The sequence below is a fragment of the Trachinotus anak genome, unplaced genomic scaffold (genome assembly GCF_046630095.1).
Source record: "Trachinotus anak isolate AG129_WGS33_773 ecotype Australia unplaced genomic scaffold, CSIRO_AGI_Tana_v1 ptg000004l, whole genome shotgun sequence".
Lineage (NCBI taxonomy): Eukaryota > Metazoa > Chordata > Actinopteri > Carangiformes > Carangidae > Trachinotus > Trachinotus anak.
Window position 1 is genome coordinate 3442250 of NW_027273855.1, and position 19479 is coordinate 3461728.

Sequence of the window (19479 nt, forward strand, 5' to 3'; positions counted from 1 at the left end):
TGTGTGACATATGAAATATGATGAATGAAAAGAGAATGAAGTCAAGTTTATTAAGTCTCATGTAGACATTATTGATGCTGCTTAAAGGGAAAATGCCAGTGTTTTAAGTTGATAAATAGAAATACAAATCTTCCTGTGATACAGATAAGTGACTAATCCAAGTTAAAGTCAATGTCAGCTGAACAAAATTAATCAACAGACAAGTTGTCTTCAGTTTGTAAATTATACAAAAATAAGGATATTTTACACAAACAGTACGTCATGTTCATATGCATTCATGTTTTTCAGGAAGCACCAAAAGAGTTGATTTAAATGTTATGGCATGTGGTTGAAAAAGTGTTGATGCTCATCAACAGGCGACAGGTTTTCTGTGCTCCCTGAAGTAAAGAAGATGTATGGTTTTTTGCATGTTGCTTTTAATTTCCCACAATGTTAATCGGTTAAATAACTTTGAGTATCATGGGAATGAGTGGAAACGCTGCAGGTCATCCACAGCACGGCTACCAAATGACGGTCAGATTGCTGATGTCTTTGGAGAGGTCGGTCTTCGAAGGGTAGACGACCTTCAGGTTCCCGTCTTGGTCGACGGTTCGGACCTGCTGGATGATCAGTTCACTGGAGGTCTCGCTGCCGGATGCCGGTTCTGGCGGACCGTCCCCTTCCCCGTCTGACCCCGCCTCCTCGCGATGCTCTGCCGTGAACTTGTTCAACTCTGCCATTTTCTATGAGGAAACAGGAAATAGTCTTTAAATGTCAGAATCTTTTTTTTTTCCTTAGACTGTTTCTTTTTTCTTGGAGATATTTTATTCAAAAATCTCTCCCACATGACAACTCCTGAGATGTCTGAGGTTTGAACTCATAAACACATGGGAAGGAGGGAGACGGTGGATGTAAAAAAAACAAACAAAAAAAAAAAAAACACATGATGTGTCCCAAATTCATACAACACACTTTTCTACTGTGAACACTAAGTTCAAGCTTTTTCTTGAGTATGTAGAATATAGAAAAATATAGTGACTGGAATAATGTCTTTATTATGCTAATAATAATAATACTAATAATAATAATTAACTTTATTTATCTAGCACTTTTCCTAACAAAGTGCTTTACAAACAAATTTAAAGCAGGGAAAAGAAAAGGCCAAAGAACCTGAGCATAATAAGAAGAGTAGAAAATTATCAAAATTATCAAAGGCTGAGACACAGAAATATGTTTTAAGAAGAGATTTAAAAGAAGTTAAAGAGCTGCAGTGTCTGATTTTGAGGCTGGACAGAGTCCAGAGTGTGGGGGCTCTAACATCAAGCCCCCGGTCACCCTCAGTCACAAGCCTTGACCTTGAGGTGTGACCACCAGGCCTCCTTCCGCAGATGTTCTCGGTTGGTCACATATCACGTCAACAAATCAGAGATGTGCCATTTAAAGCCTTAAAAGTCAGCGATAAATTTTTAAAATCAATCCAGAATCTATCAGGGAGCCAATGGAGGGAGGCGAGCACCGGAGTCATGTGACTGTAGTTCCAGTAATAAGACGAGCAGCAGCATTTTGTACGAGCTGAAGACGGTCTAAGACAAGATATGAGGTGATCTCACGTCTTCTTGACATGTTTTCTTCATTTCCTCAAACCTCTCTGTTCAATCCAAAGATTTTTATTCTTGTCGATGTAGAAAAGTCTTGAAACAGCAGTCAGAGGGAAACATATTCATCCTCACTGTGTGGAGCTCAAAATGTAGACATTCAACTGCGTAGTTTCCCTGGGACAAACAGTTCCACATCGGGACTGAATATACAATGAATGTGTCGATAGTGAAACTGCACCACAATCAGTCTTCAGGCCTCGTTCTACCCGCAGCAGCACATAAACACTGTGATATCAGTCCATCTCTTCAAAACCTTAGACCATCACCTACAGGACTAACGATCTTTCCTCTAGAGCTTCTATAGTCCCATTAAATTTACTGAACACCAAACTTTCCCTGAGCTCTCCTCTAGCGCCACCCTCTGGTCAAAAGGTCAACTGTGATCACAAAATATCTGAGTGTCAGTCTGAAGACAACCTAATGGTGCTGTCAGAGGTGGAGCCTGCCTTGGTCCAAGTTGCAATAAAAAACCAAAGTTATTCTGTGATGAGAGAGAAACAGGAAGGAGAAGCTTACAACAATCAGAGCGTCCATAATGTCTTTACAGGTCTGCAGGCTGGTGGAGCTCGTCACCTCCAAGAACAACTCTTTGGTGGTCTTCTTGATCTGCAACGTACAAGCAGCTGATTGTGTTATTATTTCCATTACAGCACAAAAAACACTGAGACACATTGTGGGTCACAGTAACATGTCAGGTTTCCCATTGGGTTCATTGCTTTTCACGTCAGCATAAATTCCTCCATACGATGTGGGAGAAAAATGCATTGGTTGTAGGTGTGAATGGCTCCTGCTGAGAAAACTATATATGATGTATTCTGTATTCTGTCTGTTCTGGCCCAACTAAGGAAGGGGTCTGTCAGTGTGTAAAAATAGGAAAGTCTTTGGGGAAACAGGAAATTAAGTAGAAACCCAACAATACTGGGGAGGGGAGGACACTAAATCTTAGATCATGGCTAGACATTCGCAGGCAGTGTGCATCCGATGACACTCTGATGTCCTTAGTTGGCAGGTGGGAGATATTTTATCACCCATGTGGAGGTTTCATCTCTGGCAACAGCTAATCTGTACTGGTGACAACTGAGGTCTAACGCCTCAGGTGATGGCTAAACAACGTACCCACCGACGTAACCGTCGGTGGGTATGTTGACATGACAATTGACGGTAATTGACATGACACCAACAAAGCCTTGGCTGGGTCATCGCGACCTAGTGAGGCTCAGGAAGGGAACAGAGGAGAATGGGCCGATATGTGGAAATTAAAAATATAATCCTTCAAGGTCTGAAACCAGACGGTCCCACGGACACACCCCCCAAATGTCAGTATATAAGAGGAGTTTTTCCTTTGTCTGGGGGTGATTTTTAATATAGGATGTCTGCTTAACTTGTGTAACCTGAGGCGCCCGTTGGGCTCCTATACCATGCCAGACTGAGCTGTTAACGGGGGCAGATCAGAGTTAGGTTTAGTTGTAAAAGGTGCAGCTTGAAAACCACCACAATGACAGTTTTGAATATAAAATCCTCTCTTAGGGGGAAGAAACAGTTATAACCCGGAAGAAAACGGAGCCACACACCTTGGTTTTCTCACTGTTGGTAATAGGAGGGAATGAGATCACATGGCCCTCTGCGTCGACTAGGCAGGGATAGAGTGATTTTCCTTGCAAAAGCTGCAGGTATCTGTAAAAAAAAAAAAGACAGAGCTGAGACAAGTTGACAGAGATAACAGTACAAAAAGCTCTCAGACAAATGTAATAGATGCATAAGATGTGATACTTTTAAGAAGATTAACCTGAAAAATACTGAGATCCAGCTCTGACAGGGCTGTAAACTGTCACACACACTGAAGACTGTCACACACACCGTTATTCATTTAACAAAGACTTAAAAAAAACCTTAGTAGTAAAGATGACTTTATAAGTGAGTCATGTCAGTTATTATAATGAACTATTTTAATAACACTGACAGATCCATAATGTTTTTAAATCCTGATTTTTCTGCATCTTCTTTTCATTACGCAAAATGTGGGATCCATAAATCTTATTACTTCCTAACAAGTGTTAACACCTACTGCTTATTGAACACTGAGGCCAAACTAAAGTAGACTGAAGCTATGGTCCAACATACATATACTGCCCTCTTGTGCTCAAATGAAAACAAGGACAGATCAAGTGTCAAGTGTTAATGTGTGACTTTTATATCATAAGTTGTCTTTTATTTTGAAAATCACTTGTCTTCAAGACACAGGTTTTCACTCAGAAGACAAAACTCCTGCTGTATGGAAGAGACTGTGCTGTACTCACTTGTGGAGGCCAGTGACGTTCTGCCTTTTCTTCTGCTTCCTCAGCTCTTCGGCCTCTAGGTGAAGGAGTCTTATCAGCTCGACTGCCGTCATCTCCTTCCGACCCAGCGGAACAATCTAACAGAAATTATACTTCTCAGTGACAATTACAACGTAGGACGGAGAAACTGAAGCAAGCACACAAATGACAACATCTGTGAGGCACCAGAAGACTTTTCTGACCGTCCGTAAAATTCTGATGACTTTGTTTATTTGATTTCGTGACTGAAAGTAATGAACCGATCACTCTGCGTCAGAGTACCTTCAGCTGGGTTGGTGGTTTGACGTCATACACCAATGGGCCTTTGAGAAGCTGCACATCATGGGTTGCGATGGTCGCCGTGGTCCTTTTCCCACACACATCATCGTGAAGCTTTGTCTAGAGAAACAACAGGGACGTCTTTTTGGTGACCATGCTGCACGCTTGTTCATGTTATTGTTAACATGGTCCAGTGTTTGCCACCTTACCTGAGCCATGAGGAACCGTTTGAGAGAATTCCCAGGCTTTAGGTTCATGCCTCTGACCACGCAGCACACCAAGTACGGTCGGACGTCCTTAACCTCTGCAGTCACTTTGACCGTGAGCGCTGCGGCAGCGTCCGAGACGTGGAGAACCCTCACCACCATCCTGTTCAGTTCTTCCACCTCGTCCTGTTCGTCTGTCGCCTTCTCCTTCTTCTTCCTCTGCTGCTGCTTTTTTCTCTTGTCTGCGTTGCGTCCACCGTCCGCATCGCCTCTATCCTCTCCCTGTCTTCCTTTTCCTTTTCCCCTCAGGTAGTCGAGGATGGACTTGGTCTGGCAGCCGTTGACCATCTTCTCCAGACGCTTGTCGTTCAGCTTGTTGCCTTTGAAGTTGATCTCCTTTAGCTTGGGGCAGTCGCTCAGATCAGAGGGGATCTCTCTCAGCTTGTTGCAAGAGAGATCCAGCACCTGGGAAGACGGGCAGGAAGAGGACAAAACCGAGGGCAGAAATTTAGTGTGATATTCTGGAGAAGAGCACCAGCTACCCTCGACAACAACAGACCAGAGTATATTGCATTTAATCTGGCAGAGATACATAACTCGTCGGTCTCTTGAGTGGAAGTTATCTGCCAAACTCCATTTAAAAATCTGACAATTAAGAGCTGCATTGCATATTAGCAACTTATAAAACTTAATCAGCTACAGTTGAAGCTATGCACCAGAGCAAGTGACAGCCCCTCTTAAATTCGGCATAACTTTCATTTACACAGGAGCAAAGAAAATCACTCTTTTATTTGTTAAGTTCTCATTGTGGTGAACTGGGCACAAATTAAAATGGCATTACATGTGTATAAGAGCTGCTTGTTGTATAAAGTGTGGGAGAGAAATCTTCAGCAGCTATAAAATGAAAGGATTGAACTTGATAATGTGCATATTTTTCTAAATAAACAACATCTGTGTTGTTTTCCAGCAGCTTCGGCAGCCACGGGTCTGGGGGTGAGGTTCGGCCCACCTTCAGAGCCGCTAGCTTCTGGATATCTCCACTCAGCTCCTCGATGCAGTTGTCGGAGGCCACCAGGGTGCTGAGGAGGTCCAGGCTCTCGGAGAAGAAGTCCGCAGGGAACCCGGCGATGCGATTCCTGGAGATGTTGAGGGTGGAGAGCTTGGTGCACTGGCTCAGCCCCTCAGGCAGGACCTCCAGGCTGTTGCAGCTAACGTTGAGACAGTTCAGCTCCTTCAACTGGATGATGCCCTCCGGTAAAACCGAGAGGTCGTTCACCGACAGGTCCAGGACCCTCAGGGACCTGAGGTTGCCGATGACGTCCGGGATGGAGGCGAGTTTGTTCCTGCACAGGATGAGGCTCTGGAGGCTGGTCAGATGTCGGATGTCCCCGTGGATCTCTGTCAAACTCTGACAGCGGCTAACTTCCAGGTAATTCAGCAGAGTGAGGGAATAGATGGAGGCGGCGAGGCCCCCATGGGAGGAGACTCTCCGGTCGACGGCAGGACCCTGCAGGACCAGTTCACGTCTCTTCTCTGCGGCAGCTTTCTCTATCTCTGGCCATTTCTCCATGTCAGCCATGCTGCCTGATGCCTCGGCGGTGAAATACATCACTTCCGTTTTCTGTTTTCAAAATAAACGATGATTCCTTTGACCGTATAGATCTGTGGGGGATACCGGTGGATTTCTGCCTCAATATACCGAGTAATTATCAAAACGTGACTTCCACAACCTGGAGGGATGACTGCCAACAGAGAAAACCTCAGTTATAGCATGGCGGGCTCTTATTATGAGGCTCTGCGTAACTGCAGTTTTAACCCGTTATCATAGATTGATGTATGTCATATTTCTAGGCTGTATCTTTTGATTAAATATGGAATATGAACTAGTAATTTGAAAGGATTTTGAAAGTAACGCTACAGGCAGTGGCTTTATTTTGGAGACCAGCTTTACTTCCTGTGGGATTATTGCTGGCTTCACGTCTTCGTGCTCCAGACTCCAGACCGCACCAGGAAGAAGTTGTGAAAACGCATTAAAAACATGTTTATCGATAACGCTGTTGTCGCAAAGTGTACGTAGAAACATAGGCAACAGGACCTGAGTGTGTTTTAGCGCAATCGGGCTTAAAAAAAAAGTCTGTCTACTAGATAAAACTACATTAACCACAATCCATTGCGGCTGATGACGATCTTGCCATTGCGCATGACCGCGCTGGTTGTTGTCGGCGGTGGTTATGGAGATGGACTGGGAGCCCGAGCTGTCAACTCCACGGTGATGTTCGCGGTAAGATCTCTTTAATGTACGCGCAGGAAAACGTCTGTTCCCTCTAAACTTTACACCGACAAAAGGAGCGACTTTCCGTGTGGCAGTTGTCAAGACATTTACTGGATTTTAACGGGTCAAAGTACCTTTAGAATACAGCTACTGTGAGACTAGCTATGTTGGCTGATTGACTTGTTAACAGTTAGCTAAAGCCCCCCACCCAACATGTTGAAGTCAGGAGAAAGGACCCCCCTGTTCTGTCCGGGGGGGGGGAGGTTGTGTTTGCTGTTTCCAGCATAGTTTATATTCCCTGGCCGTTTAATATTTTCAGTCTCCTGTGCCTTTAAGCCTCGTTAGTTCGCTACACTTATAGCTATTGACATAACTTCAGTACACAAAAATAATGACTTAAGTACTATTTCACATTGCCACCAAACTAAAGGTTGTTTCATAGCCTTAATGTTGTTACTTTATCGTCAAGTTTATGGGATGAAATACATTTATTGTCTCATAATCTTTTATTTTAAAACTGGTAATTGCTAGTCTGTGTTATAACGGTAAACATAAGGCCTCTTGTTGTAAGTGGTATAAATGGGCTCAGTGACCTGGTTGTTTAAATATTTCAGTACTAGTGGTGATACAATGCCTGAATGTTGTTAATGAAACTATACTTTGTAATTAGTTTACTTTGAGAAACATATACATACATTTGCTTCTACAAAAAATTTGTTGTTTTGATTCATAAAAATAAGACAGTTTTCTAAAGTCAACACTAATAAATTTGCAGATGTACGTTAAAAAGATGGACTGTCCTGGCACCTTCAAAAAAAAGTATAATTGCACCTGGAGATCATCTTTGCATTCATCACTCTCATAAATTGAACTTCTTTGCACTTCCAGATATTGAATGTAAGATGTCTTGTTTGTGTTCTGTCAGTGTCCATCAGAGGGATGCCCAGGAAGATAGGATTCATCGTGGTCAACTCTTCAAGTCATGAGGACAACTTCACTGCCAAGGAGCTCATGGTCCATGCACCCACAGTCAATGGCTGGAGATCCAGCAGGTACACAAGTGCTTTCATTTCAAAATATTCATTCATGGCAGTTTTATAACTCACTAAGCTGCAAAAACAATACAAACATTTCTTATGAATGGCAGATTTATCTTAAAAAATGAATAAATAAATAAGTGCCTTTCCTCTTAAAGTAACTTAACATTATGTGAATCAAATATTCTGCAGGCTGTGCTCTTACCCTCAACACATCACCCTCCAGCTGGTGGAGAGAAGTAGGGTGAGGAAGCTTCAGCTGCTCGCCCACCAGTACCTCATCCCAGCTAAGGTGGAGTTCCATATTGGAGACACCCTCCCTGAAACCAGCACTCCAGGGTTCCCAGGGCAGCTTCGCAGACTCGGGTGAGACAGCAGACTGGGCCAGGCTCGGTTTTAATTTTCACCCTCTTGTGTATTTTAACTAGAAGTGCTAGATTAAGACTAGATGGCCTAGGCGATTGGGATGTTGTAGCATACACAAACATAAACGAAGATCAAAGTACACAAGTGATCAAATGACTTTTCTGTCCTTTTCTGATGAGGACTCAACATGTATTAAAATGTAGCGTTGGATTTTAGTCTCTGCATTCTGTATCACAGCAAAGGAGTTGGACTGAAAAGCAACACTGTTCTCTCCCCACAGGTATGTGTCTTTGTCAGACAATGAGAAGACAGGCTTCAAAGCTCGGGAGCTGAAGTCGGTCCATGTAGACGCCATCGGAACATACCTGAGAATAACCTTTCATAAGAATCATGGCAACAGTTACAATCACTACAATCAGGTACTCTGTTTAAATGTAGAGATGCACCCAGACTACTGTTTCACTGCCTGTAACTTCAGCCTGGTACAAAAGATTGGTCCAGACTGTGAGCAGCTTGAATCGTGTGTTATTCTTTTCTAATTGAGGGTTTTGTTTGTTTTTGGTTTTGCCTACCAGAATTTATTAGCTAATATTAATAAATAGTATGAGGAAAAAACAACAAAATCTTGTTTTGAAAGACATCATATCTCCTCAAGTAATAGCATGTCCAGACACAGCCTCTTCTGTAAACAGTGTCTTTCAGATAATAGGGTTTCAGATCATTTAAAGTCTTTGGCTCTCTGAAATTTCCCCCAGTGTTTAGAACATGTAAGGTAGCAGTAGTTATTTTGTCTTGATTTCTGGATGCCTGGTATCCAATAGCAACACTGGTCAGAGCACCCCTCTCAGATACTATTTGAGAGGCTCATTATCGTGATGTGTTGTGGTGAGGTGAGACTATTTTGCATTTTCAATAGTGCTGAGATGATTTGTTGAATAATTTATTTGACTGACACAAAATCCTTGTAAATATATATATATATATTTAAATGTTTCCACTTTGATATCAGGATGGGGTTTTCTGATTTTAGAGACTAAATTATTATAAAGAAGAATAAGTCTCTATTCAGTCCAATTTGTTTATGCTAGAGATGTAAATCTTTAAAAATGGATCACAAACAGTTGCCTCTGAATTTCTGTTTTGAACAGGAAGTACTCAAACAGAAGTAAATAGCATCTTTTGGAGACTATTCTTAACGGCAGATTAATACATCTTTGATGCTTTTGTCAGTATCCACAGCAGTGGGACAGTTTGTGTGGGATTTACTCAAAATAACCTACACTGCCCATGTTCATGGTAATGAAGGAACATTGCAACAGTGTATTTTATAATAGTTTTGTCCAACAATGGAGGGGAGTGGGATCAGTTAATTGCTGGTTTTTATTTTTTATGGGATTTCTTGATAGTAAGAAAAATATAGATCACCATTCTTATCCTTTTAACTGCAGTGAAATTGTTCCACCATTACCCCCACCCATTTATCACATGCATTGATTTAAAACAAAAAAAATGTTTTATCTCGCAGTCATGTTAGGTTCAACCACCTCACCAACATCTGTTTATGATTTCAGGTTGCTTTGGTTGCCATTAATGTTCTGGGAGATTCTCTGGATGGCCATGCTTTTAACACAATTGTAAGTGAGCTCTCTCTCTCTCTTCGCCCGTCACCCATCACTGAACATACATCTGCTCCGCAGTAGGTGGTGCTGTTGCGTTGTGATTTTGTGAAACATTGCTCTGTCGTCACATCACTCAGAATATGACTGACGGTTATCAATCTTTCACTCTTGACAGTTTGAACTTTTGGCATGTTTAAATGGGAACTAGATAAACTAGTCAAATTAGTATCACGTTATATGTTATATTCAGTTGTTCCTCATAAAACTTCATAAAATGCAAACTTTGCATCTTTTTTTTCTGCTCTGATGCTGTTCACTTTGTTCTTGTTTTGTGAGAACACAAAGTAACACTGCTGCTGGGGATGGACAGAATAATGTGAATACCTACAGAGGATGATGCTAATCCATTACAATAGCCCTAAATGATGTGAAACTTGTTGTTTGATGAGATTATATCAGAGTTGTTGATTCAGCATATCTGTAGATTAGATCATTATCTTGGATAACACTATATTGTATGGGTGTTTTATGTAGCGTTTACCCACGTTCACTCCTCCAAAGACATTATATAACCATGTTTACAGTATATGCACATATGTTTACCTGAATGATGTGTGTGTGTGTGAGTTGTTGTGTGTATATGTGTCAGGAATGTAGTAATGAGACACAAAGGGAGGGCAGTATGTAATCACACAGGAGGCCTTTAGTTAGCCAGTGTAATCAGATAGTCCTGCAGACGGACAGCTCCTGGAGGAGAGAGAGCACCTTAAAACACACACACACACACAAACAGAGACATGGAAAGACAAGGACACACACTTGCACAGATTCCAGTGAACAGGCTGTGCATTGTTGCTCCACTAATCCGACTCTTGAGCACCTCCACCACAGCGGTGATCTTGCCTGGAGGGTCGGTTAGATCTTGTTCTCCTATATCTGCTTTGTGGATGGAAGTTGTGTTTGTCCTGTGGGGGGATGCTGTAGTGTGGCTACGGAGAGAAAGCGTAATTATTTGGTGCTTTAATGGCTCAGTTTACCAAAATTATAGGTAAAAAGCATCTAGGTGGTATCTGGCCATACAGATACCTTTTGTTTTACTTGTCTGGGTTTGAAGATATCAGGCTTTGAGATTTCTGCTTCCCCTTAAATGCAATGGAGGTGAATTGATTTTGTCCATGGTTTTTATAATGATTGAAACTTGCACTTCTTCACAGTCACAAAGATGCTGAAGCTGCTGTCATGGCCTCCAATAATCCTCCATCATACTGTAAATCTGCTCTGTGGGAGTCAAAACTTTTCATTCACTCTTCCCATTCAATTGTTCTCCAACTGAAGTAAAGCCAGTCTCCAGAATTAAAAGATGCTGATAAAGTGCAATCTGGTTTTTCATTCTGAGCTAACTCTGGTTTATTTTTTGCTTCATCAGGGTAACCCTGCTCTAATGGCACTGTAACAGGCTTTTATCACAGTAGATGTCTTGACTTGTCATAATAGGAGAAAGCACAAGTGTAACTTCTACCCATAAACAATGGCTCGGTTCTATTTAAGTGTCACAGCGAACTAGCATGTAGAGCACTATTACCCTGAACCTGAGGCAGCTAAATGAAATTCAGCCATCACTGACTTTATATTTACACCAGTGCTTTTCCGACTGTGACATCAAAACTTCTTCCAGTAAATAAGCCTATACCTGACCGCCATTAATGTGTAAACCAGTTAAATCTCTCAGTCTCTCTTTTTCTCTCCTTCTCTCACTCAACATGTGATTGATTGATTATGTAAATGATCGGATGAACTTCTGTTTACTGTTTTCTTTCATTCACTATTTTTGAAAGTATCGCTCACAGACTGAGCTTTAGTGGTGTTTATGGAGGTCTCTTTCACAGTGAACAAGGACGTACAACTCTGAACTTTTAAACATTATTTTTCAATGCTATGTGCACTTCAGACTAAATTCCACTCACCTTTATTACATATTGGGGCAGGTGTATTTTGTTTATTTATCTTTAAAATTTATTCTGAATGTTTTTGTAATTTGGTTGAACTGGCCTTTTAAGAAGTAGTTAAAGAACTGTGATACATTAGCATGACATACACATGTGCTTATGGGCAGAGCAAAAACATCATATCAAATCTTTGCCACTGGTTAATGAAGATGATGTAACACTAACACTTATAAAATAAGGTTAGCAACATGTTAATCCATCAGTTAACCAATAAACTGGGATAGATTAGTCCGGGACCTATCAACAGTAGCTTTTTCATTTCCTCTTAGAAATGTTCCACTGTCTGAAACAGTAACATAAAAAACACATGGCTGGTTTTTATCCTCCTGGAATATAATTTAGGCAGGATAACTACAGACTGTGTGATAAGTGCACAGAATTGCTCTTTTCCTATTTATCACTGGCTAGGAGGAAGTGCTGCTCATTAACTACTTGTTCGGGGTATGATGTGCTGCAAGTCATCAATACACATTGTTTCCTGCTCTTGCAATGATTGCCCACTTGACATTTCAGGCGTTAGCGGTGCTATGCAGTGGATAGCGAATCTCTATAAGTGGCCAGAACCTGAAGAAGCTGATTAATGATTGAGTTGGGTTTGGTGATGACATTTTGGTTGATCCTCACTTATAAAAAAAGGGTTCATTTTAGGTTAAGGTAAGGGGTGTTGAGGGTCTCCTTAAAGTTAATGGGATCAGACAACAATGTTCAGATCTTTGTGAGTACAGTAATACAGAACAAGAGTACATATGCACGTGTGTGTGTAATTTGTCCATCTGTTTACCCCCAGCCAAGCAGAGAGCAGCTGATCGAACACTACCTCAATAGTACTCAGCTGGAAGCCGCCTTGGACACGACCTTCATGGGGTGAGGCTAGGCCATTGAACCCTGGTTTCTCTGTCTTGTGACAATAACATCGTTCAACAAAGCCATTTAGTGTGAAAGCCAACCAAAGCATTCACGGTCACTCACATTCGAGGCAATGCAGGTGGCAGCCTGAGCAAAGAGCAAAACACATTTCGAAATAATTTTTTTTTCTTTAATATATCAACCCCCAAGGGACGATTCACCTCAGGGTCTCCAGTCCTGGGGGGGTCAGTCAGTGTTTTTCCCCTTTGATCAGGAATTGCACAATGTAAGCCCATTGAACTGATGATGACACATTTACTCCACACTACAATTTTCTCAAATGAGTTCAGGCACAAAGTCAGCTACTCTGTTCCTATATTCAACATGTGTCATGAGTGTAACACAGAACAGTGACCTCGTGTAGAGAGAAATGTTTAATGTTTCAGTTTTTGATTTGGTTCTCTGTCCTGTCCAGCAAATGTGAGTCCTTTTCCCCCCTGGACGACCTTGCCTTCGACATGTACCAGGACCCCGAAGTTGCTCACATCATCCGTCTCCTGGACCAGAAGAAGCAGGACGTGGTCCGGCAGGAGAAATACGAGCAGGCCAAAAATCTGAAGCAGGCCATCGCTGACCTGCAAAAGGTACTGCAGCTTCTGAGACGCTGACTGGGTGACACTGACACCAAATATTTGCTCACATGGTCCAGCAAAATACCCCATAAATACAAGGATGTGTTCTTGCTGCAGTGAGAGTATTTTACCGTCTTTGTGACTTACTCATCGTCTGAGAAGGTCTTCAAGTAGTCTTAACAATTCATATTTAAGGCCTTTAGAAGATAAAAAGTACTTTGGATTACACTACTTTTTTGTATTAACTAAATAAACAAAATGCAGCTTGTTGATTAGTGAGCTTTAGAGGTGTAGGCAGATGGATTTTGGAGCATCTGACGGAGCCAGGCTAACTGTTTGCCTGTGCTTCCAGTCAGTACTTGCCTGTATTTATTGATACACTAAGGTTATCACCTCTAGCTCCATATTGATCACACAGATATGAGAATGGTATCAATTTTATCATCTAAATCTCGCCTCTATCCCTTTAAGCCATTTGAACTATCTGCGTAGATTTTGCTTCATTCACACATATTTAAAAGAACATTTTCCCACACTACAGGAGTGTAAACTTCTCTTTTATCATAAAGTGGAAAAGGAAGAGCTGCAGCCGAAGAGCTGATCAAGTCATGTTACCACAGCAGCATTTGTAGGTTGGGCTTAAATATTTAACTATGGCAGTTGCATTGTAGTGTTAATGGGGTCTTGAGAATGTGTCTTTGTTTTAGTACAAACAAGTGGTATGTGAACTCACAGGTGCACAGACACACACATACACACACACACACACACACACACACAAAGACACACACGTTAAATATTCCTATTTACTGGAAGTATTTTTTTCTGGCAAAAAGCAGTAGATTGTGGTCAGAATTCCAGGGATAATACTGGAATCTCTGTTTGTGATCTCCAACCTCATTCCAGACTCTGGACATATTGGCTGTTATCACTGTATGTATGTGGCTCCTTGTAGAGTGCATAGTAGTTTAGTGTAACAGTAAGTAATGCATTTAAATTTTGAGAAACAGCAGGTTTAAACTTGATTTATTATTAGTGTAAGGGAGTCTACATGCAGCCCATGTACAGTAAAGTCTGGCTCTAAGAGCTGTGGAAGGGAGTAATTCAGGTCCAGTTATCAGCGTCCCCCCTCTGCCGCTGCTGCTGGTGATAAATTTAGCACATCTTGACTTTATTAGGCTTGTATTCTTTTTTTCTTCAAATATCCAGTGTATTTTCACCACTGTTTGTAACAGTAGTTGTTAAACATTGTTCAGATTCCTGTTACAGACCGTCTTTGTGTGCAGTGTTACCATGCTGACCATGAATTCTTAATAAGCTCGACAGCTGACGATCCTCGGGTAGCGTCTCTCCCACGCCCAGCCACGGGCCGTTCCGTAACCAGATAACACACACACTAGCACCTTGTTAGCATGGCATATTAGTATCATGCACAAAGCAGTTGCCAAGCTAGTCATGCTGAAAATCCCTTGTCATCGCACCCTCGGGATGTCAGGGGAGGCTTTGTGGTGTCACATGATATCTATAAACACATGACAGAGAGAAGACAGGACAGAAGGATGAGTATTTGCCTGCTGTAATTCTTCCACTTCACACAGTCCAGTTTTTCTAAGCATGTAGGAAGCACAGGATCTTATTGAGTCTGGATTCAGAAATCATAAAGACCTACATTCTGGAAATCCTTGATATAAATTTGAGAAACAGCTGCTGTTTGTTTATTTGGTTTGGTCCAGATTGCACCACTGTTTCTTTTTGTCCAAAGAGGAGGAATCACAAGGTGTTGCAACTGAGACTGTGTCGCTTGGCACCTGGTTAGCAACTAAATTCAGCTTAATGGAATTTCCTCACAAAGAAATTACAAGTCTGACTTACTGGAAGGTGTTGTCAGATTTCCATTCTGTAAATCCCAATGATTCATCACGTGGCACACTCCCTGTTATTACTCACTGTGTTATTGTATGGAGCAGTGGTCAAATCCAAGCCAATGCCCGAAACCAGCTCCAAGATGGTCGAAAGGTTAAATCTGGTTTATTTCAACTTCTAATAAAAACGATCTAATTTAGTGATGTTTATGTTTTGGCTGTTGTTGTATCGGTTAAGATAACACATGACATGAGATATCACGATGACTTCAGCACAACGCACGATGACAGATTATACTTTATAACTTTATTTGGATGTTAAAAAAAAAAAAAAAAATGGAAGTGAGCTCATTTGAAATGTTTGTAATAATCCCTCATTGCATAGGAAAACTGCTCAACTACAGTAAGTGCAGTAGATCAGAATTGGACCAGGCTGTAAAATGTACTGAATGTTTACAGCACACAGAGTGGGTAATAATTTTACCACTCACTGTGGGTTTGTCTTCCAAATACGTTTGACTGTCCCGAGGGTTAATTTACAACCCATCTGACTCCTTTTTAGCGATACCACTTTAATTCCAAGATTTGGTGAATACACTGTTATTTTTTACCATTTGAGCATGATAAAAGGTCAGTTACATAATAACTGGAATAATCTTATAACAAAACACAATGGCAGAAAGACACCAGAGCAGAAAAAAATGTATTACAGACCAGGATCAAACAGCTACTGAACCATGTACATTCTGTATTTTTCCAGATGTGAAAATACAGATCAATGGTTCTGAGTGCAGTAGATCTATCAGCAGGAGCTGGACTCTCACCTTCAAGATAATTACAGATAGTGGAAAGTAAGGGTTAGGTATAAACAATAAACATCCAATTGATTTTTAGCCAGTAAGGGCACAAACTGACATAAACCCAAGACATAAGTAGACCATGAGCAGACTCATCCAGCAGTTCTGCTCCCATGTTTACCTCTATAAACATGCAGTGTAGGCTCAGTGCGTCCCTGTCTTTACCTCTTCTTGTCCCTGGCTCTTCCAGGTGGGGGAGCGTTTGGCTCGATACGATGTGGAGAAGCGATGTGCCATAGAAAAGGAAGACTATGACCTGGCCAAGAAGAAGAAGGAGCTGATGGAGGAGTACAGGAGGAGCGTCTACCAGCAGCTGGAGGTCCACAACCTGTTGGACATGACAATGGTCAGTCACCAGCCACTGATGGCAACACCTCACCTGTTTGTTAGATGGAAACAATAATATGATGATACAGGAAAAATCAGGTGGCTTGAATTATGTAAACTGTACAGTTAAGTGCAGATCTAATAATGACAAAATCGGCCTCGGTTCTCTCTTTCCACTTTGTCACCAGATCACAAGGGCAACAGATTCATCCCCGCTCCAGGATCCTCCCTCCCTTCTGCCTTCTCCAGGTCACCATTCAGTCCCCGCCAAGTCCCTGGCGTCCACAGACACATTCAGGAAGGGGAAAAAAACTAACACTCCTCGAAGTCAACAGTTGGCCACAGAAACTGTTGTGCACAAACTGAGCAGCCAACCTGACACACCCTGCACACCTGCTGCTGTACCGAAGATAGATGTAAGTGCAACACTATCCAACGTGTTAACGATGCAACATGTCACCACATCTTTACACAGCATGAGACATGTCCAACACCAGAAGACACCTAAAACGCTAACAACTTGTCCAATGCTTTGTGGATGGGCAGTGATGACAAACTTAGTATTAATGATCCTGTTGTTGACAGCTGTGCCTGTAGCTTGTTGAGTTTGCGTGAATTCTTGTATAGCCTATACTTATAGCTAACTCACTGTGGCACTTTAAGAGCACACCTCTTGCCTGAAGCCTCTGTTGTCTTGGCACACGGAGCAGACAGGGAGATTATGACCAGCGGGACCTTTTATTCTTAACTCACCACATACTGAGACTGGCCCTACTACAGGTTTAGGTTTCACTATTTAATTAAAAGCGTGCAACAGTTGGCTGACTCCAGCGGCTGCCAACCTGGCTTCAAGGCACAGCTTTGAGCCTTGTACTAGGCAGCAGGGTGCCAGTTGGCCCAGGGGCACAGGAGACAGTGTGGACTGGATGGAGCTTGGGTTTGTATAGAGGGGGTTCGACATCCATTGTCATCATGATGTTCCGTGAACGGCCTATTCAGTGATCACATGCTAGTGAGAGTTAGTGAAAAGAACAGGGATAGAGGTGATCAATTTTTCAAAAGGATGGACATCCTCTGCGGACTGGAAAGTGTAGATCAGTTTTCTCTGAGTCTCTGAACTGAGGGATCTCCAGAAAATCAATTGTTGTATGGACATATGCAGTACCTGTAAATTAAAATAGCAAAATGAAATATAGCTGTATATGATTTAGTATGTAAATATTTATTCTAAGTTATGAATACCAAGTGTGTTGTCTTGTTATGACAGGTCAGCAGTGTGCCTTATGATGAGAGGCCACTGCCAACCCTTCAGAGGAAAGACCGGCCAGTGGAGGCCATCCAGAGCCCTGCAGAGGAGCACTCCCCCCAACCTGACGCCCACAGGAGTCCACCCAGCCCTGAGATGAGCGGAGAGCCAGAGCCCCTGACAGAGAAAGCCCAGAGGGAGGCTGGACTTCCAATAGAGGTTTACGGAGAAAGCCTGGTGAGTAGCAGCCTACCTACTCCCCTAATAAGCTCCGTCTCTCCCTCCATCTCTTGATTCTTTTCTGTCTCTGTCTTTCTAAAAAAGAAAAAGTAATTTGCTGTGCACCTGCTTGTTGCTTCATGCACCGGCAACCTTGTTGCACTTGTGTCAGGTGGAATGTGGAGCTGGGTGTCGAGGCACTTTCTCTAAAAGCGCAGCGTGAAGTTGGTTTTTTCTGAGGTCTTTCACTGAAAACAGTTTCCTGCAACAACTGGAAACTGGAGAACCAAGGCAATCAGCTAACAAAGGATAAAATGTTCTGTAAAACAGAGGAGAACTACAGAGTTAGATGATAATTCTCCGTGGGTTTGCCTCTACGAGCAGCATTGTTCTCACTACACAGTCATTTGATTTATTTATTATTACAGATTAGTGAAGCCTTAAGGGATCCTTATCAAAATGTTTGTTTATTTTAAATTAATATCAGCAGTAATATCGGTTTGTAATCTATGATCCATAAACAGTGCATGACACAGCATGATGTGTCACCGGCAAAGATATGTGTGATATCTTTCCCGCCCTTTGGCAACTGCTTTTTGTTCCAGGTGGCCGGGGCATATTCCAAAACCTGGTCCAACAGAGAGGATGCTCTGCTGGCTGTGTACAAGAGGCTTTTGGAGGTGTCACCCACCACCCCCAAGGAGGAGCTGAGAAACATGATAAGAGCTGCAGTCTTCCTGGTTAAGAGGGCCCTCCTGGATAAAGTATCATTGGTGAGCCATTTCCTCAAAAGAAGGTTGTTGTCAGTTGAATGCCGTGAATGTTCACTTTAATTTTACAGAGAAGCAGCACTGTTAGGGAGTACTGGATATGTTGAATTTGTTACTATCAAAGTCTTCTATAAATCATGTTCTGTGGATTCCTGTTACAAACAGAACTAACGTTCATGTTGTTAAAACACAAGCACACAATCACACATGCAAACACTTAACAATGTTCCCCCTGTGCCATGTGCAAGGCCAGTTCCCTCTCCCAGAGCTGGCTTCCTTAAACCAACACTTTTGACAAGGATGGCCTTGTAACCTCTCTGGAGGTCGTCCACAGCTTGTATGGTCATGAAAACGGTAGCGCCGCAATAATTCTAGTGATTTATTTTCCTCGCACCAATGATACATAGAATGATCTATTAAGATGTTAACTGGTTAATTTGCTGCTCAACAAAAGTGCTTCTGTTTAGTTCATTTTAAATTCACTCTTCTTTGATCTAGCTGCATTTCATACGGTTACATCCTGGGTCTAACGTAGCCCAAGTCTATTTTACCCAGTAAATACAACATTTCACACATATTGATAACGCAAACAGGTTAGTTGACATCCCTGATTTCTGCTGTCTGTTTCGCTTGTTAGTGAGTATGAAAAAAAAACTTCACCACTCTACATCTGCTCAGTCTAACCAGCTCACAACTAACCAACTGTCAAATCTGGCCTCTCTGCCAATTGGCAAAACCTGGTGCCAGCGTTTCTCTTAGAAAGTCTATTAAGTTTGGAGTTAAATGTCCACTGGCTCTCTCCTCAGGTTTTCCAGGCCTCCTTGAAGCTACTGCGGCTAATGCTGAGCCAGCTGATCCCCAGTCTGGGTTTGGGCCGGACTGAGGTGACCTACTGCTTGGATCAGACCTGGCCCAACCTGCTGGCCAGGACTGGAGACTCAGCCAGCCGCCTCCGGGCCACGGTCACTGCCTTCATACGGGTA

The 19479-nt window shown here is 42.2% G+C and overlaps 2 protein-coding genes across 3 annotated transcripts in view; one reads left to right on the top strand and one right to left on the bottom strand.

Annotated features, from left to right (window-relative positions):
- Positions 1-25: 25 nt before the first annotated feature.
- lrrc47 (leucine rich repeat containing 47) lies at positions 26-6046 on the bottom strand. The gene is made up of 7 exons (XM_071475295.1): positions 5447-6046; positions 4441-4902; positions 4235-4351; positions 3935-4050; positions 3209-3311; positions 2154-2243; positions 26-722 (listed from the first exon to the last, which is right to left on the bottom strand). Exons 1-7 carry the CDS (start codon positions 6044-6046, stop codon positions 501-503), a joined length of 1710 nt encoding a protein of 569 aa, XP_071331396.1. The 3' UTR covers positions 26-500.
- Positions 6047-6580: 534 nt separating this feature from the next.
- cep104 (centrosomal protein 104) overlaps positions 6581-19479 on the top strand; it is a 32268-nt gene continuing 19369 nt past the window's right edge. For both annotated transcript variants that reach the window (XM_071475290.1, XM_071475291.1), the window contains exons 1-12: positions 6581-6718; positions 7635-7761; positions 7939-8112; positions 8393-8531; positions 9684-9746; positions 12525-12601; positions 13059-13227; positions 16125-16280; positions 16450-16677; positions 17529-17744; positions 18332-18499; positions 19303-19476. In XM_071475290.1, the coding sequence (XP_071331391.1) occupies positions 7649-7761; positions 7939-8112; positions 8393-8531; positions 9684-9746; positions 12525-12601; positions 13059-13227; positions 16125-16280; positions 16450-16677; positions 17529-17744; positions 18332-18499; positions 19303-19476 (1677 nt within the window). In that variant the 5' untranslated portion in view covers positions 6581-6718; positions 7635-7648. The remainder of the gene's footprint in view (positions 6719-7634; positions 7762-7938; positions 8113-8392; positions 8532-9683; positions 9747-12524; positions 12602-13058; positions 13228-16124; positions 16281-16449; positions 16678-17528; positions 17745-18331; positions 18500-19302; positions 19477-19479) is intronic.